This window comes from Arvicanthis niloticus, chromosome 8 (genome assembly GCF_011762505.2).
Source record: "Arvicanthis niloticus isolate mArvNil1 chromosome 8, mArvNil1.pat.X, whole genome shotgun sequence".
NCBI classification, from domain to species: Eukaryota; Metazoa; Chordata; class Mammalia; order Rodentia; family Muridae; genus Arvicanthis; species Arvicanthis niloticus.
Genome location: NC_047665.1, coordinates 4,961,660 through 4,988,509, shown reverse-complemented (window position 1 = coordinate 4,988,509; position 26,850 = coordinate 4,961,660). Strand labels below are relative to the sequence as shown.

General features: G+C 46.7%; 1 protein-coding gene across 2 annotated transcripts in view; it reads left to right on the top strand.

The window, feature by feature from the left end:
• The window catches only part of Ntrk2 (neurotrophic receptor tyrosine kinase 2), a 306,311-nt gene extending 279,738 nt beyond the window's left edge, over positions 1–26,573 (top strand). Inside the window, exons 17-18 of one of the 2 annotated variants that reach the window (XM_034509751.1) lie at positions 22,950–23,108; positions 24,797–26,573. In XM_034509751.1, coding sequence (XP_034365642.1) covers positions 22,950–23,108; positions 24,797–24,982 — 345 coding nt within the window. In that variant the 3' untranslated portion in view covers positions 24,983–26,573. The remainder of the gene's footprint in view (positions 1–22,949; positions 23,109–24,796) is intronic. The other variant, XM_076938898.1, reaches the window with a different exon arrangement.
• The last annotated feature ends 277 nt before the right edge of the window (positions 26,574–26,850 follow it).

Here is a 26,850-nt window from a genome sequence, read left to right as displayed (position 1 = left end):
CCCCGAGTAGAAGGCAAATGAACACTTTAGCTCATTTCTCTGTTACTCAGGCCTCTCGTCCAGAACCCTTCTCTCCCTGCCTGGTGCCTCTAGCCTGGCCTCTTCACTGGATACTGTTGAAAAGGATGGAAGGGAGGCCTTGTCAGATGTCTCACAGGGAGCCAGGCCTTGAGAGTCAAGCGTGTCACCAAGCCTTTGTGTGAAAACTGACATCAGGGAGAAAAACGGGACATTGTTTGTCTCTTAGTCAATAGGAACAAGTGAGGCTTTTCTCTGCATGGCCCGTGTCCTCTGAAAACCAATTGCTTCTGTTTTCTGCGCTTGGATCCCTCCTCCAGCCCCAAGCGCTGTCTCACTCCCAGGCTTCCCTGACTTGGGTTGTAAGTGAGCTGCCAGCCCCAGCTTGTTTTGCGAGTTGTCAAGGGCAAATAAAGGCCTGTAGTCTATGTCCACAGCTTTGAGTGTCGAGGACTGTCAGGGGCTTTGTGGTCCTCCTTTATAGAGTCCTGATTGATCCCAAAGAGAGCATTTGTGTGTGTGTGTGTGTGTGTGTGTGTGTGTGTGTGTGTGTGTGTAGTGTTTGCTTTGGTTTTAAGAACTAAATACCCCTTTGACATTCTGAGCACCAGCTACTTAACACCAGGGCAGTTCAGAAAAGATGCCATGAGATCATGGCGCAAAAAGCTCAAACTCCTTTAGAAATGGCGGCAGGAGGGGGGGAAGGGGTGTTTTCAATGAGAGGCCTGAGTAACAAAGAGAGGAACTAATGTGTGTGGAGCCCATTGTGGGCCTCCTCCGAATAAGAGGGGATCGCCAGACTCCCTCTGCCCGTTACAGATATGTCCTATTATGGAAGGTACCCTGAGTGTTGTTGGCCAGGCATCTTTCTCCGTAGCAGCATCAAAAAGTTCTGTGTCAAACTGGGGCAGATTGACTTCATCAATACAGCCCTGCCCCCTTGGCCTAGCAATACAGCTGAGAAGTACACACATTGTGTGTCCTGGATTCAACCTACCCCACCCCTTCAAAGGACATGCCACAGTAATCAAATGGCTTTGGTGATTGTCCCTGAGGACATAGGTCAAATCTTGACAAGAGCACTGCAGACTTGCTCCATATTTTGTGCTAGGTCCCTTGGTTCTGTGCTGGGTGCCTCTGGGTGTGATGCTGTGGCCCTGAACACGCTGGTGGATGGAAGGCCCTAGGCCTCTCACCAGGCCCCATCTCCATAGGCTCATGAGTCCGTGCACGTTTCTTTATAGCACTGTTCTCAACTGTGTCACTCCCAAGACCCGCTCTTTCCTTCCCTCCCTTTTCAGACCCTTTGGAAATTCGACAGTGAAATTTTCCTCCCCACATCTCTATGGTGAGTTTCGCTGGCTTTGGAAGGCTTGGTTGCCATGGCAGCGAGCATCCTCTGCCCAGAGCCAGAATGAGGGGATTGGTGGTAGTGGGGTGGGCGGGGAGGAGGTGAGAAGTCATTAAAGCCTGCCAATTAGCATGCGGCACCACAGCCCCTTACAGCTTCTCTCTCGCTGGAGAGCAGCTGTGCTCCTCAGCTCCCTGCCAGGGAGACCCTCAAGCCCAGAGCAGGGCTCTCTGTGCCAGCCCATGTACCTGTTAGGATGCATTCCTGAGGGAGAACTACACAGGCCAGCCAGGCTCCTGCTGACACCTCCCATAAGTGCCTCCCCTCCTCCGAGCTCCTGGCCTTTGCTGCTCACCTTTGTGAAAGCAGCAGATGAACTCACACCAGTGAGGGACTTGGAACATGAGATCTATCCTTCGGGGGCTCACAGAGTTAGTTATTTTTGTGGTCGTCTGCCATCTCCCAACTGCCACAAAGGACAGAAACCCCCGCATGTCTGGTGCACTGTTGGAAAGAGGAAGTGCACCAAACTTCACAGGCATCAGTGAGGTGGATTCTCAGGGCCCAGATAGAATCTGCTTCTTGAGATCCAGGGTAATTCAGGAAGTAGGCCGGTGGAAATGTCAGTGAGTCAGGACTATAGCTCAGAGACCCAAGAGTCAGCAGCGTCATCTGTGAAATGGGCTTGGTACGAGTATCTACCCCAAAGTTCCTGACTGGAGTGGGATGGGCACTTCTAAAGTTCACCAGGAAGTGGAGTGGTGAATGGAATTGAAGCTGCCATCCATTTTCTGCTCAACCAGAATGCACTGGGATGACAAACATCATCCAATCTGCCCTGGGCTGAGGAATTCTGTGTGTGCAGGTTTCCAAGCTCAGCTCCACCTTCAGTATGTTCCCTTTGCTAATGCACACAGACCACGCTGAGCTCCATACACATCTAAACCCACTGCCGCCTTCCACCCACCACAGGGCCTTTGCACATGCTGCAGTCTGCCTGGAATGATTTTCCTCTTTTCAGTAATTAATTTTTAGTTGTTGTTTGAATATCAGGCCCCCAACCTTTAACCAATCTTCCAGCCCAGAACAGACTACTCCATTATATCTAAAATATTGTCTGTGAAAATTAAAATATCTTCCTGAATACTGGTAACTATTAATCATCTGAACCCACTACCTTTGACCACTACAGTGTTATCTCCACCATGACCGGCCCCTCCAGGGACAAACCCTATCCATGTTTTGGTTAGCTGGTGCCTGTTCAATATTCAGAACATATTCTGTCCTGTTTTTTTTTTTTTTTTTTTTTTTTTTTTTTTTGTGTGTGTGTGAGGAGATATGTGTGAGGAGACTATGGGTACGGGAGTATGCACGCCATGGCAGGCAGCTTTCAGGATTGAGTTTCTTCATCTGCCTTTGGGTCTGGAGACTAGGCTGGTCAGACTTGCACTTACCCTTCTCCAGCACATCTTGTCTGTGCTGATGGGTGTCCCTTCTGTTCAGCGCTGGCCTTGTGATTTCATTAGTACTTCATAATTTCAAAATACTTATCTCCCCACTCAGAGTTCTAGGAAGGTGAGGGCCCTGTGTACTGTTTAGGCCACTAGTTACTTCCCCATATGGAGCAAGAATAGATTGAAAGTGTGTGCACACAATAATTGAAGGCGGGCACAGACCCTGCTCAGTTACTGCTGGATTTGACCCTGATTTGAGTCACAGAGAGGAAGTGCCAGCTTCACAGGTGGGAACTTGGGAGTGGAGATAGCCCAGCCATCAGCCTGTGTGCTCAGGTGGGCCCAGTGGTCTTCCTGTCCCCCTCCTGTCTGCTTCCCCAGGCCCCAGGAAGCACTTTCCTTTCTTACCCTGACAATTGAGGCCTTGCTGCAGAGCTGTTTAGCATTCTGTATCTGAATCCTGTTACCCTGACCCAGTTTCAGGCTTTGAAACTCAACTGATGCTGACAGAATCTGTGCTGGGGAGTGGCTCCCCTCCCCGCTCCCTAAATAAAAGATGAAATCAGAATGGCCATGTAGATGCTGCCTCAAAATGGTGCTTTATTTAGAGAGAGGTGTTAGTTATTACTGGCTACTGGCATTTAACATTTGTTGGGTGAACAAAATCTGCCAAACGCCGAGGAGAATAAAAAGTCTCCACTCAGGGTGCTCTGGGGCCCAAATTAGACCTGGACAAACTGGTAATGTACAGCCGGGATGGGTCTTCAGGGGGCCCCTCACCAGGGTGCACAGCTTGCTGCGGCTGAGGCCTGTGGGTATCTGAGAGACAGAGATGGTGCAGCCTTGTGTCTGAGATGTGACGCAGTCCTTGCTGAGACCATTTTGAAATGTAGAGCAGAGTGAACCAAACACTCCATGGAGTCACTAGAAATGGAAAACACTGAAAAGACAGCGTGATTCTGTAGGTCCCTTCCTGCATTTAGGTTCTACAAGGCTGGGGCTCCTGCCAAGGTGCACTTCAGAAAGCGCTACCTGTTCAGGATCCCACAAAAGGAGGTCAGAGGCACACCTCTGGACAGTGAGATGAGAGGTACAGGAGGGTTCTCTCTGTCCCACACTTTGTTTTCCTGATGTAGCAGACTGCAAGAGTCACCATATGTGATCCAAACCTACCTGACTGACTGGCACACGGCTTTGGTAGATCCTGAATAGAATCTAACAAACTGCACACTGGAGTGGATTCTGTGCTAGGAGCTCAGAGGCTGCTCAGCTGGTTCTGCCCAGTGTGGATCAAACCACAGGTCCTCTCTGAGCCCCAGTTTCTTAATCTGAGTAGAGGTTGTCACTGTTTTAGGCTTGCTGGCTTGCTGTAAGAACTAACACAGATGTCCATATGAAGCCATAGTATGGCGCACACAGCCTGGAACACAGGCTGGCTATGTGTCACGCTCTCAGACATACCACCTTCGTCTAGACAACTAAACAGAAACTCAGGGCCAGGACCAGACTGAAGTTAATAATTTCAGGCTCAAGGTTTTAACTCAGTATCTCACACCCCACCCACTTGTCCAAAGGTAATCACTCTTTAACAGAGGACAAGAAACATACGGAAACAGCCCTTGAGATCCTCAGATAAGGCCAACAGATTCTTTCTAGTTCTTCCAAGTAGAACAATCCTGGAAAAGCAGGGAAGAGTGATCTTTAAAAGGAACATGTATCAGATTGGCCACAAGCCCCAAATGTAACACGATGCTTAAACGGGCTTAACAAAGAGCACTGTTTTTAACTGTGAAGTGATCACAATATTCTTTCAATTTGAACATTATTACGAACATATGAGACCAATGTACACAGGTCATAAAGATGTCAAAAGAGGGAATAGATTTAGCATGAAATATTAACTCAGGAAACTGCATTTCTAAAGCCCTAAGCCTCTTCCCACTACATTCAGAGGCCCAGCATTGGCAGCCTCTGAAGTCTGCTCGCACAGATTGGGAGGTGTCGATCCGAGGGGCTGAACAGGACCTCTGTCATAGTTTCCTATTCTTTCACACTTACAAACTCAAAGCTACAGCTGGGAAGATGGCTTAGCAGTTGAGATTACCAGCTGCTCTTACAGAGGACTGGGCTTCAGTTCTTAGTATCCTGATGGTCATAGCCATCAGTCACTCCCTTGGGGATCTGACACCCTCTTCTGGCCTCCACAGGCATTGTACATGTGTGGTACATAGGCATGCATGCAGGCTAAACACTCATACATAAAACAAAAATAAATATTTTAAAAAGCAAGGGTGGAGGTCTCTTATGAGAGAAGGAAGAAAGCAAGATTTGTTCACTGTTTCCTGGAGAAGAATCAAGTCTTGAACACTGGACATGGCATATGTGTGCAGGACACAGATGTGCAGGACACAGGTGTATAGGACACAGGTGTGCAGCACACAGGTATGCAGGACACAGGTGTATAGGACACAGGTGTGCAGGGCACAGGTGTATAGGACACAGGTGTGCAGGATACAGGTGTATAGGACACAGGTGTGCAGAACACAGGTGTATAGGACAGAGGTGTGCAGGATACAGGTGTATGGGACACAGGTATGCAGGGCACAGGTGAGCAGGACACAGGTGTATAGGACACAGGTGTGCAGGACACAGGTGTGCAGGGAACAGGTATGCAGGGAACAGGTGTCCAAGGCACAACCTTTTCAGCTTTCCACATTGAAAGTGGAGATGCTCTCTGTTGTGTTTGTCCCCCCGAAAGCACATAACTAAAGAGAACTTACTACATATTGAAGGCTTTGGGTCCTGGGAGCCAGGTGGGCAGATGCTAGGAGCCTGCTATGCAAGGTGGAGCCAGAGCCAGAGCCAGAGCCCTTTAAGGGGCTAACCTGGGGAGCTCTGTGCTGAGCACCCTGCTCTACTTTATGCCTGGGTACATCTTGTTCACCTGTTCAGAGAGTAGCGGGTGCCTGTGGAGAACCCAGTTCATAGTTCATCACCCACGGGTAATTTCTCCTGAGAACCCTTCTAGCAGTCCAGGGACTCCACTGTGTTCTTGCTGATCTACCCAGAGTCCTGTGATGCCCAGATCAGAGTTTAAACATCACTCACTGGCTGAGTCCCTACTCCTCTTGGCAGAATTTCAACTTAACTGTTCCCCCACATTAAGACAGCATTTAACTAACTTCTTGATGCCTTACCCTGGACTTCAGTTAGCTTAAAGTCCACTTTACCCCTACACCAAGCCCTTAGCACTGTCTGCACTAGACAGACAGTCAAAGATCCCATGTAAAAAGGCCAGCGCTTTTCAGGCCTTACCCCTAGCCTATGTGGCTTCTGTCTCGCCTGTGACCCCTACAGCAGCAAATCAGTTGTGATAATGCTTGACCCTTCATCGGCTTTCCACAAATCTCCATGGGCAGGTTACCTCTTTTGTCCTAGTGTCACGCTGAACATCAGCAGACCCGGAGTGATTCTTCCTGTGGCCAACACTGGGCTCACCATCCTTGAACCAGCCACAGCACGGAGAGAGCAGAAGCACCAGAGTTCAGCCATGTCTGACTATGGGGCTGTAGTGACGATGCTAGCTTCAGCTCGTTTCTCTCCCTGCCCAGCTTCCTCTCCTAGTCTCCCACTCCCTTTGTCTAATCTCCAATGTGATGCCTCTCTCTCCTCATGTTCACTCTTGTTTCCTTGGTTTTGTACTCCCTGGGGAGCTGGGACAGCTAAGCCTTAGCCTTGAACTCCTCTTCCTAGAGCAAATGAACTCTGCCACCTCTCTCAGTTCTTGGAATTGGATACAAGATGCACCACCAAGGAAAGGTGCTTGCCACCAGAAGGGCTCTTACCATGTTGCCATGCTACGCCAGCCCAGTTCTGAGCCACATGATGTCATCTTCTTCAAATGACATTGTTTGAATTTTGTCCCCAGTAGAGACAGTTGTAGATCTCTGTTGAATCATTCCTTGCTCCTGTTCTCTGGATTATAGAATTTCCCCCGTAGTACCTCGGGGTTCTCGGGCATGGTTAACTTAATCTTTCTTAAGTGCCTCCTGGAACCACTCTCCTTAGCTCACAGAAGAACCTGCTAGGAACAAGTGTGTTTTCACTTTTCTTCAGAGGAACAGGCTTTGACTAACACAAGGACACGTTTACTCTTTTACAACCACTCAAAGTGAGACTCAGAGTCAGCAGTGAGCCCTCTTGTTAGTTACAAAGCCTCTCTTGCCCTATACTACCTATTAAGAGTCTAATACTTGGGCCAGGGGTTAGAAACACTTTCTGCTCTTTCAGAGAACCTGGGTTCAATTCCCTGTACCCACATGGTAGCTCACAACCATGTATAATTCCAGCTTCAGGGGATCCTGCTCTCTTCTGGCCTCAGTGGGTACTGCCTGTCCATGATATGCATGGGCATATGCAGGCAAAGTGCATACACATACAAATAGAAAGGTTTTCTTTAAAGATTTTTTTATTTATTTTATACATATGAGTACCATGGAAAGGGCCCTGCCGGCTGGGTCAGAATCCCACCCTTATAAAAGTACACATGGGTCCTGGAATCACCTGGAATCCTACAATCTTATCTTTGGGGATGTTCTTGAGAAGGGGGACAGCTGAGCAAGAGAAATGGAGCTCCGTGTTTTGTGTAAACATGGAGAAGTAAGATCAGCCAAACTGTCTTCCAATGACAGTCCACTCATAGACTCCTAAGATACTCAGCTTACCATTGGCCATGATAGCAATGAACTTCAACCTTAAAGTTCATTCTTATATCAGATTTAATGCTTCTCCTTCTAGTACCCCAGCCTGCAAATATGTATATGTGTGTATGTATGTGTGTATGTGTGTGTATGTGTGTGTATGTGTATGTAAGTGTGTATGTGTGTGTATATGTGTATATGTATATCGAGGAGCACTGAGGAGAGAACACAAATGGGTCTGCTTCACTGTGGCTGTATCTCCTCACAGCTCTGTGAGCTTGCTCAGCCAGACAAGGTGTCTCAAACCTAGACACCTTCTGCAGAGGCCACTTTCCCCTGAGAAACACCCTCATCCCTCCTTCTACGGAAAGAGCTTAGACTTCAGTCCCTGTTGCTGTCTCTCTACACCTTGTCTCTTTTACATCACAGCCATTGTCTGAGCAGAAGCTTGTTGTCTGAGTTGAGACTCTAATGTGATTCCAGATCTACTTCAGAGGACACCTGGAGTTGCTTATGTGGTTTCAGGTTGGGGATCGGGGCTTAGAAAGAGGGAGAAATAGGTTACCTGTCTTCAGAAATATTCCAGCAAAAGACCAGTGGCTGGCTCCATTTCTCTCACTCAGCTGTCCCCCTTCCCAAGAACATCCCCAAAAATAAGATTGTAGGATTCTAGGTGACTCCAAGGCCCGTGAGTACTTTTATAAGGGTGGAATTCTGACCCAGAAGGCAGGGCCCTTTCTGTGGAGAATGCAGACAAGACCGTCAGGCTCAGGCTGACTGACATACAGGGCACACACATGCGCTGTGCAGAAATATACACGAAGGCAAAACATTCATGAACTAAATAATTAAAATAAAAACGCAAAGATTCTTTTGTGGGTCAAAGCGTCTGATAGTATGACTCCTGGCTTGTACCTGGTTGAGGATCTTAAAGGTCTCCATACCTGGTGTTGTGTGCCAAGAGACACTGGGATCTGGGGTTGACAGCAGAGTGCAGCACATGACTTAGGCACCACCTCTGATGATGCCCTGGGGAAAGAATAAAAGGATGAAGATTGTGGTGATGGATATCATTGTGGTTTGCAGGAGCGATGCCCCCATGGGGTCACGTATTGGACACTTGGTTCCCAGTTGGTGGCACTGTTCAGGAAGGTTATGGAAAGTTTGAGGTGCTTAGCCCTGCTAGCATTCATCACTGGTGTTAGACTTTGAGGCTGTGTGGCCTTACCCACTTTCTGCTCCATTTCTCTGCTTCCTGTGTGAAGAGAAAAATGTGCTAGGCAGCTTCCTGCCTCTGCTGCCTTGCTATTTCATCCCTGCCATTCTGGATGCTAAACCACTAGGACCTGGAACTGTAAACCAAACCAAACCAAACAAACCCAAACCACTCTTTCTTCCTTTAGTTATTTTGCCAGGGCACTTTATCACAGCGACTGAAATGTCATGAATACAAGCACCTTCCAGATAGTTCTATGAAAGCTGCATGCACACATCCATTCCAACAGCCACTGTAGAGCCATGGGCAGCATCCTCATGGGCGGGGAGGGCAGCAGCAAGGATCACTGAGCAGCTGGAAAGTTTTGAACCTACTCCAGAGGTGGACAGAGACAAAGACCATACACAAGGAACAGCTCTAGCAATCCTAAGTGCAAGACAGAAGGGAGGAAATGGGAACTGGTGTGGCTGAAGCTTGGTGAGTTGGGGAATGTCTTAATCAGGGTTTCTATTCCTGCACAGAACAACATGACCAAGAAGCAAGTTGGGGAGGAAAGGGTTTATTCAGCTTATACTTCCACATTGCTGTTCATCACCAAAAGAAGTCAGGACAGGAACTCACACAGGACAAGAACTTGGAGGCAGGAGTCGATGCAGAGGCCATGGAGGGTGCTGCTCACTTGCTTGCTTCCCCTGGCTTGCTCATCCTGCTTTCTTATAGAATGTAGGACCACCAGCCCAGGGATGGCACCACCCACAATGGGCTTGGCCCTCCCACCCTTGAGCACTAATTGAGAAAATGCCTTACAGCTGGATCTCATGGAGGCATTTCCTCAAGGGAGGTTCCTTTCTCTGTGGTAACTCCAGCTTGTGTCAGGTTGACACACAAAACCAACCAGTACAGGTAGTACAGGAGGTGACAGAGACAGAGCTGAGCCATGTCGGTGCCAGGCAGGAATTTAGGAGTCCTATAAAGTGGTCAGATTTTATTACAAGCACATTGGAAGCTGGTGAAGACCTGTCAAAAGAAGAGGACAAACTCGGGTTTACCTTTCCTAAGAGTGCCTTCCTGTTGTGTTGTGGGTACGTTACAGACAGCAAAAGTCAGACAGGGGCCTCAGAATATAGCTCAGCAACAGAACACTTACCCAGCATTTATCTGTAAGGCCCCAGGTTTAATCCCTTGTACCACAAAGAAAAAAGGAACAAGCCAGCACATCGGTTGGCAGACCACTATATCCACGTAGCTCAAAGAACACAGCAGTGTGGGGGGGACTTGCTGCTGGTGCTCAATGCTTCTTCAGATCAACTGAAGATTGAGGGGATCCCTTGCAGCAAGGGATCATGCAACACAGAGGCTTAAATATAGACTCAAGGACTTAGCAATGACTTCAAGGGCTCCCACCGGAGCAAGGATTTAGTCTCAATGGGAGTTTTAAAGAGGATGAAGAAGAAAGGAAGAAACAGGAATCCAAATGGTGTGTTTGTACGTCTCTCTCTCTCTCTCTCTCTCTCTCTCTCTCTCTCTCTCTCTCTCTCTCTGTGTGTGTGTGTGTGTGTGTGTGTGTGTGTGTGTGTGTGTGTCTAGTTTAATCTCAGGGTCAAGAGGAGACAGATCTCCAATGAAAAAAAATAGAAGACCTCGTACCCTCATGTTTTTAATTTTTAGATTGAGGATCACCAGTGCTCTTACCCAGAGTTTCTGGATAATTTGCCATGGCTTTTTTGCATCTGTCAACCCTGATATTCTGAGAGTGTTCTTGTCTCCATCTCCACAGACAAATTTAGGGCTGAAAAGAACCGTATCCCTGAGTCTGTGCTCAGAGATGAGCGGCTTGTACGGAGAGACCTTTATATGTTTCATGAAAGCTATTTTTGTAAATGGATTCAAGAAGACTTTAACAAGCAAATATAGCATTCTAAATGCCAGTGATCTAAATAGAAGATTCAGCAGAAGCAATGTATGATGGCAGAGCATGGGGACCTTGGGAGGGAAGCTGAAGGAAAGTGATCAGAGGAACCCAGAAAGGACTGAAGATTGGGAAGGAAGAGGCACAGGGAAAGATGCTGGCTGATCCTGACTCCAGCACCAGGCCATCCTTCCTACCCATTGGGTGCAGAAATGGTAACTTTCTTCCCCAGAGTCAGCTCAAATTGTGTTAAAGGTGAAATGGTGACCCCAGTAGAGACATAACCACATACTGGCAGAATATTGGGGTGAAATGGTCGGGATGATTAAGGCCACGTATAGGGAGGGCCTCCCAATCTGGAATGGCCAAGAGAAGTGCCAGAGAAAATCAAAGGAGGATGTCTTAGTAATTGTGAGTTCCAAGAAGTGGAAGGGCACTGTCTTTCTTAGGGTTCTATTAATGTGAAGAGGTACCATGACCATGACGATGCTTATAAGGAAAAGCATTTAACTGGGCCTGGCTTACAGTTCAGAGGTTCAGTCCACCATCAGCGTGGCAGGAGGAATGGCAGCATAAAGGCAGACACAGTGCTGGAGAGGAGCTGTTCTGTACCTGAATCTGCAGGCAGCACGAAGGAGAGAGAGAGAGAGAGAGAGAGAGAGAGAGAGAGAGAGAGAGAGAGAGAGAACGGGCTGGCTTGAGCTTCTCAAACCTTCCTCACCCCCAGTGACACACTTCTTCCAAACCAGGCCACACCTTCAATAATGCCCCTCCCTATGAGGTTATGGGAGCCATTTTCTTTTTTTTTATTTATTTTTTTATTTTATATTTTATTTACATTTAAGATGCCATCCCCTTTCCACATTTCCCCTCCCTAGAACACCCCTGTCCCATGCCCCCCTTTCCTTTTTGCTTTTATATGATTTTTTTAAAATGTTAATCAAAGGATTTATAAGTTTGGTAATTATGGGAGCCATTTTCATTCAAACCACCATAGATACATGCACACCAATTGGGGAGAGGGTCTATAGCAACAGGCTCCCCCTACAGCCCTCCATCTTTCCAGAGGTAGGAGAGAGGGTAGCAATATAGTCAACCTACTTTGCCTCCCAGAGCCTACCACTTCTTCCCAAGCAAGGCACAAGTTATGGATGTAGGTCGTGATACCACTGTAGACTGTGCTGGGTCAGTGCTGATAATGGCCTTAGCTGGCTTGCATAGCTAATCATGTGACCTGGTGGACTTAGGGAAGGCAAGCAGAGAGGCAGAAGCAGAAGAGTGACAGACGGAGGAAGTTAGTGAACAGAAAACACCTGTCTCTCCCTGTCCTCTTGGTTCCTCACTATGGCTGCTGACTTGGGGGTCCATGTGGTGGTTCCCGTCCATAGTGAACAATGAGTCTTCTAGATCACAGGCTGTGAGTTTGTTGGAAGCTCCTTAATATAAAGTAATCTGCCTTAAATTCTACCCAGACACAGCAAGCTTTGTATGCATACAGGTTGGACATCCTGATCTGAAAATCTAAAAATATCTTCCCTCCTTTTTTATTAGTTCTTTGAGAATGTCATATTTTAATCATACTCTCCTGCTCCCACACTGTCTTAGTTACGGTTTCACTGTTGTGAACAGACAACATGACCAAGGCAAGTCTTATACAGAACAACATTTAACTGGGGCTGGCTTACAGGTTCAGAGGTTCAGTCCATTATCATCAAGGCAGGAGCATGGCAGCATCCAGGCAGGCATGGTGCAGGAGGAGCTGAGAGTTCTACATCTTCATCTGAAGGCTGCTAGCAGAAGACTGACTTCCAGGCAGCTAGAATGAGGGTCTTAAAGCCCACGCCCACAGTGACTCACCTACTCCAACAAGGCCACACCTCCTAAGAGTGCCACTCCCTGGGACAATCATACACAAACCATCACACACACACACACACACACACACACACACACACACACTACATACAACCTGTGTTCTCTCTTGGATATGTGGCCATTTGCTAAAAATGTGGTGGACCTACTGAGTGTGGTAGACCTACCGAGGGCCACACCCTTAAAGAAACAGACTCTCCCTTTCCCAGCATGCATCAGTAGTCAACTGCTTCTCAGTTGAAAGTGTGACTTCACGCCTACCTCCTCCCTTCATGCTAGAATCTTGAGGAAAATCCAAAACATTTTAAGTGATGACATGACATCAAAAATGGAAAATTCCATACAATGAAACTTTGGTTTGGATGCAAAATGGTTTAAAAGATCATACAGACTGTCAGCTATTCCACAAGTAGTAAGTTCAGCCTCAATACTTTATAAATAGGTATAAGCATGCATCTGTGCATGATGAAAACATACATGTCCAGTCTTGGTGCTGAGATTTTACCATTAGGCCATGTTTCCTGAGTGGGTGCTTTGGTTTGCTGCTGACCTTACAGCAGTCTAACGTCTCTTTAGAACTTGCCCTAGCGGGGAGTTGCAGGTCAGATTCGGACTTACAGGTGTGTTCCTTTCTCAACGCAATGAAGTTACTGCAGTACCTTAAGTAACTACTCAGATTCACCTCATATGTAAATTGTATTTCCTCGCGACACAGACACAGGAATTGAACAACTTAGAAAAAGGAACTATATTCTGGCTCATGGGTTTAGAGGTTTGGTCCATGGTCCCTTGGTCCAACATCTGGTGGTCTATGACATGCTCATACACCATGGTGGGAGATGGTCCAACAGCTGGTGGTCTATGGTATGCTCATACACCATGATGGGAGACATGGTAAAGGTAACTTGTTTACCTCATAGTAGCTGGGAAGCAAAGGAGGGGAAGGAAGAGAGAGAGAGAGAAGAGAGACAGAGAGACAGAGAGACAGAGAGACAGAGAGACAGAGAGACAGAGAGGAAAAGCCTTGGGTCCCAATACTCCTCTCAAAGGCACACACCCAGTGACCTCTCCCACACCAGGCCCCGCCTCCTAAAGGTTTCTACCTTTAGGTCACTACCTCCCAGGAGCATCTTAAGCTGGAGACCAAGCACAAGACACTCGGGCCTTTGCCAATCATTTAAGATCTAAGTTATAGCACCTAGCTAGTGGCTGCAGCAGAACAGGAAACAGGTCTGTGGACAGCAGTACCTGCCTGCTCTCTTCTGGTTAGTACTTCTGCAGCAAGAGTCATGCCTCATTCAGGGAGTCAGAAAGACAAAGAATAAACATGGTACCTGCATATAAAACATCCATTTTAACTAGGACTTGGGGACAAAACATATTTTTCATGATGCATTATGATGTTTAATTCAATAGTTACACCAAGTGTTAAAAATGAAATGTAAGGGTTTTTAAAGCCACACACCACACCACCCATAAACTTCCCCCTCTTTTTTCTCCTTCCTGAAGTATCGGGTTGCCTTGGTGGGAAGCGGTGGAAAGCTACACCACATAGCTTTTTCTTAGAAAGAAAAAATAGAAAGTCACTGCTGTGAGCAGAAAAGCCATTTGCCAGAAACTGAGCCCCATTTTATCATGGCAAAACATCCAAGCATTGTAATATATGCACTTTTATTGATATGTTTGATTTGTAGGTACATCTAAAGAGACATAGAAAAGCATGTTCTAGATGTGGTTCATGTCTTTAACACAGAGCATGGCACACACAAATCAGGCGCTTAGTAACTGAGTTATGATCTTGAGAGCATCATAAGGGCTCATGTATCCCTTGTATGCATCATGATGATCTCTAAGCATTATATATACATATGTGTGTATGTATGTATGTATGTATGTACCAAGAGAACCATAACCATGACAAGTTGACATGTGGGTTCCTAGAGAAAGCTCCCCTGTTACTGTTAGACTCAGGTGGACATGGCTTAGTGTCTATATCAAATTAGACTTCCCCAGCAAAAGGAAAGAGGCCATGCCCTTTTCTCTGGCTCTAGTGTGTTGTCTCCATCTTGATTTCATGACAGAAGTAGATTCTGGTTAAGTTTCCCGCACTGGCTAAGCCTGGGGCTAATAGTGGTGTCTTTTCACTCAGCCTGTGCTGTGTTCATTACAGTAAACTCAGCTCGTGTTAAAGACATGGGGAATGCCTCTCATATGGAGAAGCCTTCCACCACCCCCACCTCCTTTCTACTTCTATTCTGTCATCAATCCTTGCTACCTGGAATTTCACCTGTGATGCCAGGAGTTTTGTCCTCTGAGAGAGGGGAGCCTCAATTGAGAGAATGCCTCCATAAAATTGACCTGTAGGCAGAGCTGTGTGGCACTTTTTAAATTAATGTTTGATGCAGAATGCTCAGTTCAGGGCAATGACAGGGTGGTCCTGGTTCTCTAAGAAAGCAGGCTGAGCAAGCCATGAGGAGCAAGCCAGCAAGCAGCAATCAGCAGTGGCCTCTCCAGTCAATGTTCCAGCTTTCTGCCGGGAGTTTCTGCAATGAATCCTGCAGATGATGAGCTACAAACTGAAATACGAAATAATTGATTCCCTCTCCGAGACTCTTTTGGTACAGAGTGACAGGACAGCCAGGGCTACACAGAGAAACCCTGTCTCAAAAAAACAAAACAAACAAACAAAAAGATGCCATCCTATCTGGATTATCTGATAGCAACACTTCACACTAAAATCTGTCACACAACCACTACAACACAGTGACCTTAACACAGAGAAGGCTGCAGGTATACACCTCTGCAGCTTTCCAGCCTTTCCTCGGAACCCTGCCCATCCCTGTGGCTTGTCACCATGAAAACATCCTGCGCTAAATATCACTTGGTCTCTTGGGTTGGAAACCACAATGTTCATGAAGGAAAAATGGTTTAGAAACATTGAACATTTAAAGATGAAGCTTAACAGAGTGCATACTGAATGTTTGCATCAACGTGAGTGCACATATGTACAGTGCTCACAGTCGGTCAGAAGGGGGCATCCGATCCCCTGGAACTGGGGTGACATGATTGTGAGCCTCCATGTGGGTGCTGGGAACCAATCCTGGCTCCTATGGAAAAGCAATAAGTCCTCCTAATCACGGAACCATCTCTCCAGCCCTCAATCTCGCTTTACTTAAAGAATTCTTGTTTCTAGATCCAAACCTGATTTCTTGACATCACTATGACTGCAGCTACACTCTAATGGGAGAAGATGCACCTCTTTGCCCCAAAGCTGAATGTGAAACAAGAAGACATCGTATCAGCTCAAACCAAGGACTTTAGGCCCTTTAGACTATGAGCAAGCCAATGGCCCACAGGCCAGCCCTAAACTATGGGTTACTTGAGGTAATGGGTTCTCCAGGCAGCCATCATGCTTTGTCCATTCTTGTTAGGACATTCCAGGGTCTTCCCAGTCTCCCTTAGGTACCCTGAGGGAACTTGGGCAGAGCCAAGGGCAGAGCCTGGCCTACCACCTCCACTGTGAATGATCTGATCCCAATCTAAAATGACAGCATCAATGGAGCCAGTGAGATCAGCAAGGTCAGCAGGGTCCGTGGGGTCAGCAGGTATCCGCTTGGACCATGATAATCTTACAAAAGGCCACAGACTTAGATGCTGAGTCATAATGGCTCACCTTCTAGTTCCCAGAGCTGCTCAGTTCCTCTGGACCACAGCAGCCTCTGAAGGAGGCACTGCTGAGGAGAGAGACTGGACTCCATTTCTTGTATGTAAAGTCTGCAGTGAAAGCAATGTTCTGAGTGTGGCTCATCTCCTAGCATCTGAGTGTCAGAGGGCAGCAGTGGCAGTGTGTGGTGTTCTTCAATCCGTACAACAGCCTGCCTCATTCTGGCTGGACAGAGATGATGCAGTTGTGAAAAAGGCATTTGGAAAACACTATCATTAACAACAAGTTTGCAGACATCTTCTCTGACTAATGCAACAGTACTTGGCCTTCAAGTCACTATGCTATGACCAGATTGTTTCTATAAATGTGAAGACGTAAACATAAATATTCAAGGTTTTAAATATCAGCAGTTTCAGGGTTGGTTATAATCAGCTTTGGATGTACAAGAGAGGGTAGGGTGGTCAGACCAGCACCAGAACTTCACCTGGATGACCAGGGGTTGCTTCACTGAGGAGTTAAAAACAGGACTGAATTTCTCTCCTGGTGGTATTCCTCCACTCAATACCAGCCTTGTGGGAGCCCTATCTCACACTTCCTGACAGAACCCTCATCCTCCTGGATGTAGTCACAGCCCACAGTCCAACCGCAAGACTCCTCCTAGGCTCTTCTTCAGGGGGAAGACCTTGCTTGGCTCCCCTGTGTTTAACCTTCTAACGCTAACACAGATGCCTTCCATGGTGAGCAAATGAGGCCCAACTGTTGCTTAAAGTTTACAGCTTTTATTAAATTTTTAAGAAACAGGCTGGGGGAGATTGCCAGAGCAAAGCAGTCATGCCTGCGCATGATATGGCGGTCCAGGAGCCCTTTCAATATTTAATGCAACCAAAAGCCTCTGGCAGCCTATCTATCATCTCTTAATGGGGCTTGCCCTTTGGCCAGCTTGTTTCTGAGGGAGTCAGATGTCTGGCTTCCAAACAAGTTGTCAGTCACTTGGTGAGTAAATACCACAGCTGAAAGTGGCCCCCCAGGCATCATTGGTCTTTGTTGGTCAAGTTTAGAAGGTCGCAGGTCAGCATAGCTTGTCTTCAAACACCTGTGATTTCAGAGCGAGCTAGGTATTGGCATTGGTCTGTTCTTGCCTCCCTCTGAGCCTTCACTAAACACAGAATGGAATCCATCAGGAAACTGGATGGTAGGGCTGAGAATTTCTGCGTGAGGAGACAAGAGACAAGCTGGAGGATACTAAGTATTGTCCCGATAGTTGAACTGCCATTCACACCAGAGATATCTTAGGAAAGATGCCAAGGATCAGAACTGGTCCTGGACTGACTGACAGCTAGCATTCCTGAGAACAGGGGCTGTGGAGAAGAAGAGTGAATATGAACCAAGAGGGTGGGGCGGCACTGCACTTTGAGAGAAGCCAACTGACTGGAATGGCTAATGGCTTCACCTCTTCCATCTCTCATTGCGTCTGGGGAATGGTCTGTGCATGCCTTACTCACTGTGGCCACAGATAAAGATATTGTGTGTGTGTGTGTGTGTGTGTGTGTGTGTGTGTGTGTGTGTATGCACGTGCAAGGCAAGAAAGAATGAAAAAAAAGCCTAAGCTGTCAGCATGAAGAGGAGATGTAGAACACTGATCTTGGTCACTAGTTTATACTTACACTTTAATCTCACCAAATCTTAGTCTCCGAATGGAGAGAAGGAGCTTGTTAAGTCACACGGAACTTCTCACAATTTACAACGGCTAATGACTACAGACCATATCCTGTGAATTCCTTAGGCAAGAAGTAAATTTCGGAGGCTGAACTGTTAGAAGCATTTGTTGCTCTTGCAAAGGACTTGGGTGTGTTCCCAGTAACCAAAGGGCAGCTCACAACCATTTGTAAATCCAGACCTAGGGAATCTGGCGCCCTCCTCTGGCCTCTACTGGCACTGCATGCACATGGTGAACAGGCATAAGTGGAAGTAAAACATCCACTATACATAAAGTGAAAATAAATATGTCTTTAAAAAAATAAATTATGTAGTTGTAATGGATATGCCATTGTGATTTTAAAATAGTAAAATCATGAATTCTTATTCAAAAGAACTTTATTTTCTCCAGAGTTTGTTTGTTTCTTTCTTTTTAAAATACTTTTCAAGTTGATAGAGTTGGCTCAAAAACATACCTGTAATTTTATTTTAATACTCAGATACTCTGTGTTAATCACTATCAAAACCAGGGGGTGCTCTGCTTTTCTTGATGTAGCATGGTTCTCGGCTTGCTTCATGTATCTTGTCCTTGGACCTCAGACATGTCTAGCAATGCTGACGTGATTGACAGCCTTCATCGTAAGTTCTTTTCATGATTCATGGTTTCACTGGCCTTCTTCAGGTGCTTTCCTTTTGCTCCAGCCTTAGAAGGAGTGGAGACCTGGTGACCAGGTTACGATCACTATGCCCGAAATTTTGAAGCAAGAAATCTTCCTAGACTTCCTTTCTTGATGGAGTCCACCCAACTCTGTAGCAAGAGCACTGTGTGGTCATTGTTCTGAGAACAGGGTTTCTAGAACACCTTAGAGAGTCCTTACTTGCAGACCTGTGGTCTTAAGAAATTAAGAATCTCATCAATTAAACCTTTAAAAAAAAGTATACTTTAGTTGTGTGTGTATATGTGCATTCATGCACACAGACACATGAGTGCTGGTGTTCACAGAGGTCAGAGACATTAATGCCCCTTGATCTGGAATTACAGGCTAGGACTGAACTTACAACCTCTGCAAGAGCAGGATTAGTTCTTAACCTCTGAACCATCTCTCTAACCAACCCCAGTACTTACCCACCCCCCAACATCAAACAACAAATAAAAATGACTTTCTCTGCATCTAAACTAAGGCTTTGTTTGATCTATTGTTAAAAGAAGGAATTGGACTCGGAACAGAGAGTAGCAAATACTAATCCCTCATAAAAAAACATACCATGAAACGTTCTCCAGAAGCAGCAGCACTTGTAAAAACCCATCTTTGTTCACCAACAACCCCATCAGCTGACTTTATTAGTGATGTTCCTTTTGGGAAAGGTAATGCCTTAGCAGATGGCAGCAACTGAAGTGTTCTCGTAGCTACACGAGGGGCACTGAACAGCCAAGGAGCTACAGAAGGAAGGCTTCCTTGAAAAAATGGTGCATGAACCCAACTTGAAAAGAACTTTGGTTATAGGGAGATCAGACATTGCAAAAAGTATGAATAAGTTTTCCCTGGGTGAGCATCCATGACTCAGCTTTCTGACTGTACATAGAACATGTGTTTGACCATCAAGAAAACCATCAGAATAAAGTGAAATCAGTTCGCATCTGGCTCTGGGCAAGCAAGCCAATATCATCTCCAGATACACTGGGATAATTGAATGGAGATTCTTTGCAGAGGGTGAGATACCATCTGGGAATGGACGATTAGCAATGCAAAGTGGTGGCTTGTAGTAACAGACCATAGCATGTCGTACTGGAAGCATCAGAGGGCTACCCTAACCCTATGCATTTAACCAATCAGAACAACAGGAAACAGCCCAGGATGGTTGCTTGTAACACATCAGGAACTAGAAACAGTTTCTACATCGCACGTCTCAGTCAGCTCTGCTGCTAGCTGGGTGTTCGTCTCCTCATTTCTTCCCCAGCCTGCCCACGGTGAAGGGTACTCAGCCTGCTTCAACCTAACTCTTGGAACATCTCCCAGCAGCCCTGGCCAGTGGGCAACCAGAGGCAGGAATTCAGACTCCCAGTGCCATACTTGAAAACTAAATTCAGTCTCACAAATATTTAAGCAAGGACAGGAGGGCAGGTTCCCAGGCAGTACAGCTCAGAACAAATGGCTCCCTGCACTCTGCTGTGAGCAGACTGTACTTCTGAAAGCCATGGAGTGTCTACAATAAAAATATGACAGTAATTTGCTACCACTGTGACTGTTTCTTTAGTGGGTCTATTCTTGTGACATGCCTGAACATCCGAGGAAAGAACCACAAAGGGCTGTGTGCAGGATTGTTCTAAGTGGGCCGAGAAGACTCCTGGCTCCTGCATGAACTCTCGTTAGACAATCACATCACTCACACGTCTGAAAACAGAAGAAAGCATTCTCTATAGAACATGTGTGGAATTCCCACAGAGAACCTGGAAAGAAATAAAGAGAAAAAGGAAAAAGAAATCTGGCCCAAAGATCTCAAGCAAAGAAATGTCATGATGGGGAGACCTGTAAATGGAGACTTGAGTGTCGGGAACCAAGAGCCTTTTCTTTGGCCATTAGCAAATCAGGACAGAGCCTCTGTCCACTTGGGGCTAGAATCAGTGTAGCCTTGAAGTCACTGGAAGCAGAGGAACATGGGAGTCCCTCATGCTGATTCTCACCCACAGTTTAGAGAAACTAGGACACAGAACAGTGTTACTACCGGTCAGCATCGTCCATGTTGGAAACAGCCAAAAGAGTCCAAAGTCTCTGGTCACAAATTGGTGATGAACACAGCATGGCATTGTAGGTACTCAAGAAACAAAAGGAAGCTTGGACGTTCTCAGCACACCCCGAAGTGTGCAGACGTCTGGCTCTAGAAGGCCTCCCTCCCACAAATATATAGTGATATATATTTGTGCTCTAACTGAAAAAGTTAAATCTCTTCTCGTTTGTTGAACATCTCAGATGCTTGAGCATGATCTGTGATTTGAATCTCCAAGAAGGGCCAAGCTACAGGCTGGTGAGGCAGGACTCAAGGATCCTGAGGCAGCTTGTACTCCTAGGGGCTGGTGTGCAAAACCCAACACTCTGGTTCACACTTCAGTGTGTGCTGATCACAAACTGGACTGTAACTTGAGTGTTTCCACAGAACAAACGATTATATTTTTTTTTCCATCAAAATCTCATCTAGTTCCAGGCTTTGCTGGCTCCTCTACCATGCAGTTGAGTGACTTTTTTTTTGAGCCTTTTGCCTTTCAGGAATTTTTTTGTTTGTTGGTTGGTTGGTTGGTTGGTTGGTTGGTTGGTTGGTTGGTTTTTTTGAGACAGGGTTTCTCTGTGTAGTCATGGCTGTCCTGGAACTCACTCTGTAGACCAGGCTGGCCTGGAACTCAGAAATATGCCTGCCTCTGTCTCCCAAGTGCTGGGATTAAATGTGTGCGCCACCACCACCCCCCTTTCAGGATTTCTGAGAAGCACATTCATAAATGGTTCTTATGGAAAGAACTGCAGAGGAAGGAACTGAAAGACAGGTGCCCGTCTCTAACCCTAATATTAGCAGACACTTGACCTTCTTGTATAAGGTTCTCCTCTTCAGATGCATTAACAGTAGGACTTGGCACAGCCAGAAGACAAAGCCACAGCTCGTGACAGGTCACTCTGAAAGGCTCACTGTAACCCCTGGAGATCTGTCTTTTATGGCAATGAGACGTACTGTCTTTAGGGCCTTACGAGGTCCCCAGCTAATGTCTGCTGTGTGACTGAAAAAGACCAGGGGGACAGCTATACCTTAGACTTGTCTGTCCCATGTGTCAACATGTCACCTTGGGCAAAGGCTAACCGGTGATGCAGTCTCACCATCAGAGTTCAGTGAAGCACCGTGTGTGCTCCTGAAACTCGGTGGAGCAGAGGGCAGATGGCTGTAAGCTGTGGACAGCTTTCCGAGTATGTCCTGAGAGACTGTCACAGAGACAGGAGTCCTGCGCTGCAGGAGCAAATACTAGAAAATGTGTGTGACAGTGTACTCAGACCTTTCTGGAATACGGCCAGGGGGAGGGTATGTGTACCAGGCTTGGGAAGCATCAGAACCAGTCTGTGCCTGTCCAGAGCAGTCTTTACTTTGTGGAGGCCAAGGCCGTCAGACCCTGGGGCATTGTATACCCGTGGGCCATGAGTCCTTCTGAGCACTGGGAAAGGTTGGGCCCTCCATGTACTTCACCAGCTTCTTGTGGTCAGTGTTCTGCTCACAGAGATGGAGGGTCAGTCAGGTAGGGATTCCAGGCTGTACTGTACTGCACTGTACTTCCTCTTGGTCAGGATTTGTGTTACATGGGTTATGGCTTTCGGAGGAGATGTCGTCAGACTCATGGGCAGGCCCATTTCCTTTGTATAAAAAGTCACTAATAGAGATTAAAAATGAAAGCTGGGCAGTGCTTCTATGAGCTGTTCATCTTGAGCCATGTCTAATTCAGGCTGTCGAGTGTCCATGGCCTCGGCAGTGCCAGGGGATTGCCAGGATTACATCATCAAGTTTCTATGGCTACACTGACGCTAACTCCAGGTGATGCTGGGGCTTCTGTTTTTACTAAGATGGGTATTTTTCTTTAAAAATTAAGCTTATCTGTTGGTGTTAATAAACTAAGGAGCATCACCTGATCATAGAGGAGAATCTAAAGTTCTGAGTACAGAAACTTAGCTCATGCGCCTTGGTGGCTTGTCAGTAAAATGGGAACAGTAACATCCATCCTGGCACCACTAGGCTGGGATGAAGAACCCTTTTTTGTTATCTTGGTCAAAATTATCAGATTGATTAATGGACAGGTGATCCTCCCAACAGAAAGTACATGAGGGCTCTTATTAATCCAAAATGGATGTCAACTGAATGCCCTCTGCTCTCCTTTGGCTTCAAGGAAAGGAGAATTGCAAAGAACATTTAAAACATTGTTTTGACCATTCTTTACCCTCCAACTCCATTGCCTGAGTGTCCCTCGAAAGAGCCACCTCCCCCGAGGTAACCTTCCACACTGGTTCCAAATGACTGACATGCCTATTGATGCCATCCCGACAGGTCGGTGGCCACACAATGTTACCCATCCGATGGATGCCCCCAGAGAGCATCATGTACAGGAAATTCACCACCGAGAGTGACGTCTGGAGCCTGGGAGTCGTGCTGTGGGAGATCTTTACCTACGGCAAGCAGCCCTGGTACCAGCTATCAAACAACGAGGTGGGTGATTGTTTGGGAGAGATCCCACCCTGCAATCTGCAATGCACACACACACACACACACACACACACCACACCACACACACACACCACACACCACACACACATACACACCACACCACACACACATCACACACACCACACACACAACACACACACCACACACACACACCACACACCACACACACACACCACACACACACACACACACACACACACACACACACCACATACACACGAAAGAGAGAGAGAGAGAGAGAGAGAGAGAGAGAGAGAGAGAGAGAGAGAGAAAGAGCTGGGAACCAGGACTTGGTTACAGGTGGCTTTGTTTGAGTCCAAAGCTCTCCCCAGAGATTGACTGAAGAAAGAGAAGCGCTGTGTTTTCTGACCCAACCTCACTCCTTCCAATGACAGGGCTGAGGAATAATTTTACATTGTTCGTCCAACAAATTAAGGGCAGCTTCACCAGCTGGTGCCCCTCAGTCTGAGGAGTCCCTGCACCATTTCAGAGAAGTTACCATGACCTCCCTCTCTTCAGAATCTGCCAGAACATTAGCTACTGGTGAAAAACTCAAGCGTTGTTTGCCTATTCCAATTCCTTTGTGAAATATAGTTACCTGTTGAAATCATGGGGGATTGGTTCCAAGAGCCACCACCCCCAGCCAAATTTAGAACACTCAGATTCCTAATACAGAATAATAATGTACAATCCACAAGTGGCCTGGGCATCTCCTTTCACGTGGGTCATCTCCATCTTACTCACAGGAGCGTCACACACAAACACGATGTGAAATATGAGTAGCACTCATGCAGTTGTTTAGGGAGCAATGACAAGAGGAGCATCTGCACGCGCTCAGGACAGATGTTGTTCTCCTCACGTATTTCCAGTCTGCTGCTGTTTGGGTGCACATCTGGAGCCCTTGGATACAGAGAGCCAGCAGTGCTTCTGTGTTGAGATGTAGCACCTCTGTCAGGTGTTTCTAGTCTCTCTCACATCCAATGCCTGTGTTTTTAAACTCGGCTCTGATATCCAGTGAGCCTAGTCACTTCGGCTGTCAGGGCGTCCCTGTCAGTCAGCACCTCACAAAAGTAATTCAGGCTCTACCCTCAGCTGGCAAAACCTGAAGCACGTAGGACTTTCTGTGTGGATTTAGATAACCCTTTGTGAATAAATTGTGCCTATACCAGTTTTGTGAAATCACGTTGGCTCTCTTCCTTGTGAGAAAACAGTGAGAGGGCTTCCTCTGAGGCTGAGGCAAGAGAGTCATGGGTTCAAGGCCAGTCTGGGCTATATAGCAAGACTACACCTATAAACAAAAACCCTGTCTCTCTCACTAGAAGTCTGTAAGGGGAAGATCAGGCTGGGAAACTTTGAGCTCCTCCCTCCTAACCTTTCATAAAAGCCTTTCTTAATTACAAGGGGCTAAAAGTTATTCTACCAGGTGACTGTATCAGCCCCTTGTCTTGGCAAATGGTTAAGATGCACTTGCTAATTGTCACAATTTAATCAGCACACACCTGTGTCTGTATAAGCACAGACTATCCAGAGGTAAGCATCATGATCTGGCTTGACCTTTTAAAGAGTTAAAGAAAGGAGAGGCCCTTTCTGGCTCCTCCATCCTGCGCATGGACCTTTCCCACATGCTTGGCTTTTGCCCTGCTAATCCTGCCTCTCTGGTCTCCCTCCAGGTGATAGAATGCATCACCCAGGGCAGAGTCCTTCAGCGGCCTCGAACATGTCCCCAGGAGGTGTACGAGCTAATGCTGGGGTGCTGGCAGCGAGAGCCACACACGAGAAAGAACATCAAGAGCATCCACACCCTCCTTCAGAACTTGGCCAAGGCATCACCCGTCTACCTGGATATCCTAGGCTAGGGTCCTCCTCCTCCCCAGACCGTCCTCCCAAGACACTCCTCAGACTGGCCGACACGATGAACCTCTTAACTGCCGCTGACGTCATGACCTTGCTGTCCTCTGCTCTGACAGTGTGAATAGGACCAGGAGCGGCTCTCGGGGGAGGCAGTGTGTACTTCTCCATCCACAGACAGTGTTAATTTGCTTCTGGCATTGTCTCTTCCTCTCCCTGTGGTTTGTTTCTTTCTCCTTTTACTTACTATTTATTTGTTTGTTTGTTTGTTTGTTTATTATTTTTTTGGTATTTACTGCTTCATGGTCCTCAACCTCTCTCCTTGACCAATCTGGCTTCTGTATTCCTATAAACTGTACATAGACAAAGGCCTTAACAAACCTAATTTGTTATGTCAGCAGACACTCCAGTTTGCCCACCACAACTAACAATGCCTTGTTGTAATCCTGCCTTTGACGTGGATGAAAAAAAGGGAAAAATCAAACATCTGACTTAAGCCGTCACTTCCAATGTACAGATGTGGGGCGTTTCTATGGATTCACTTCTATTTATTATTTATTTACTATTTATTTATTTATATACTATTCTCCTTATTGTTTTCTGGTAGTTTTAGCCTGTGTATGAGAAGGAAAAGTTGTATACAATCTGGGAAAACTTTATCTGTGGGAAACGAAAACCAGAGAGAAAAAAAGAAGCTTTATCATACGTTACGGCACAAGCGAGACAGAGACAAGCCGTGGGATCAGCCGGAGTCAGTTATGCTTAAGAAAACCCAGCAACCATTAGCTGGAGGAGCGTGTCCGGCCACGCCCCCCGAGGACCTTCCTGAGGAGGACACAGGATGTTGAACTCTGCATCATGGGCAGAGTTTCCAATCTCAGATACTGGCCTGTAGTGGAAAGAAAAAACAGTTCCCGTGGGACCCGGACAGCACATCCTACGTTCAGACATTGTGGTCGGGCACGGTGACAGAGTTGATGTGTTTCTCAAGTGTTGTCTACCAAGCTTTTGTCAAGTTCAATCGAAGGAGGTAGATTCTTGTTCAGATGCAATTTCAGGAAAACCTTGACAAAGACAGGAGACAGTCTCAATTTGGAGGCAAGTTTCTCTTACCTTGAACTTTTTCAGACAGCAACTCCCTCCAGCCCCAGCCCTCCACTCTCACCTGTCTTGTAACTGTGCAAACAAAAGTGTGCATGGTCTTTGTCAGTTGGTACCTACGTGCACCTGTGTGCAGAAACCGCTGTTCCAGCTGTGGTGCCCGATTAGTAGGGCAGATCCATGGAAGGTCTAACTTAGGCAGCTTCCGGAAGGTAACCAGATCAGTAGCTAAAAGCACTCTCCAGTAGGCAGTGAAGGGTTTACTGAGCGGGCATGCTGAAGCCTGGATGTCTTCACCCACCTCAAACCCACCGGGCTGCAGGACAGGCTCAGACTGTCCCTGAGGGAAAGGGAAGCTCTGTGGGAGACCACCTGAGTTTATATTCAGTGTGCTCAGGTCAAGTTTCTTGCTCCGGGCTCTGTTTGCGGAGAGTGGTTTCATTGCAACGTACTCATTATCAGTATGCTGTTTTGTTAACTATACTCCATTAAAAAGTTAAAAAAAATTAAGCCTTGACACTGTATGGCTAATGGGAGACTGTGCCCAGACTGAGCCTGGAGATTTGCGTCCGCACATGGTCGTTGGTTTTCCTAAAAGAGAGGGTAAATTTATATAGAAATTTACAGTTATTTGGGTAGTCATTTAGACCAAGGAAGACCGAGGAAGACCAACTTTCCATTTCTCTGCCCCCTCTGTGAGGGGAAGGTCGATAAACTTGACACCTTTATAACCCGAGCCAGATTGGAAGGGAGTGACTTAATTCACCTTAGAACA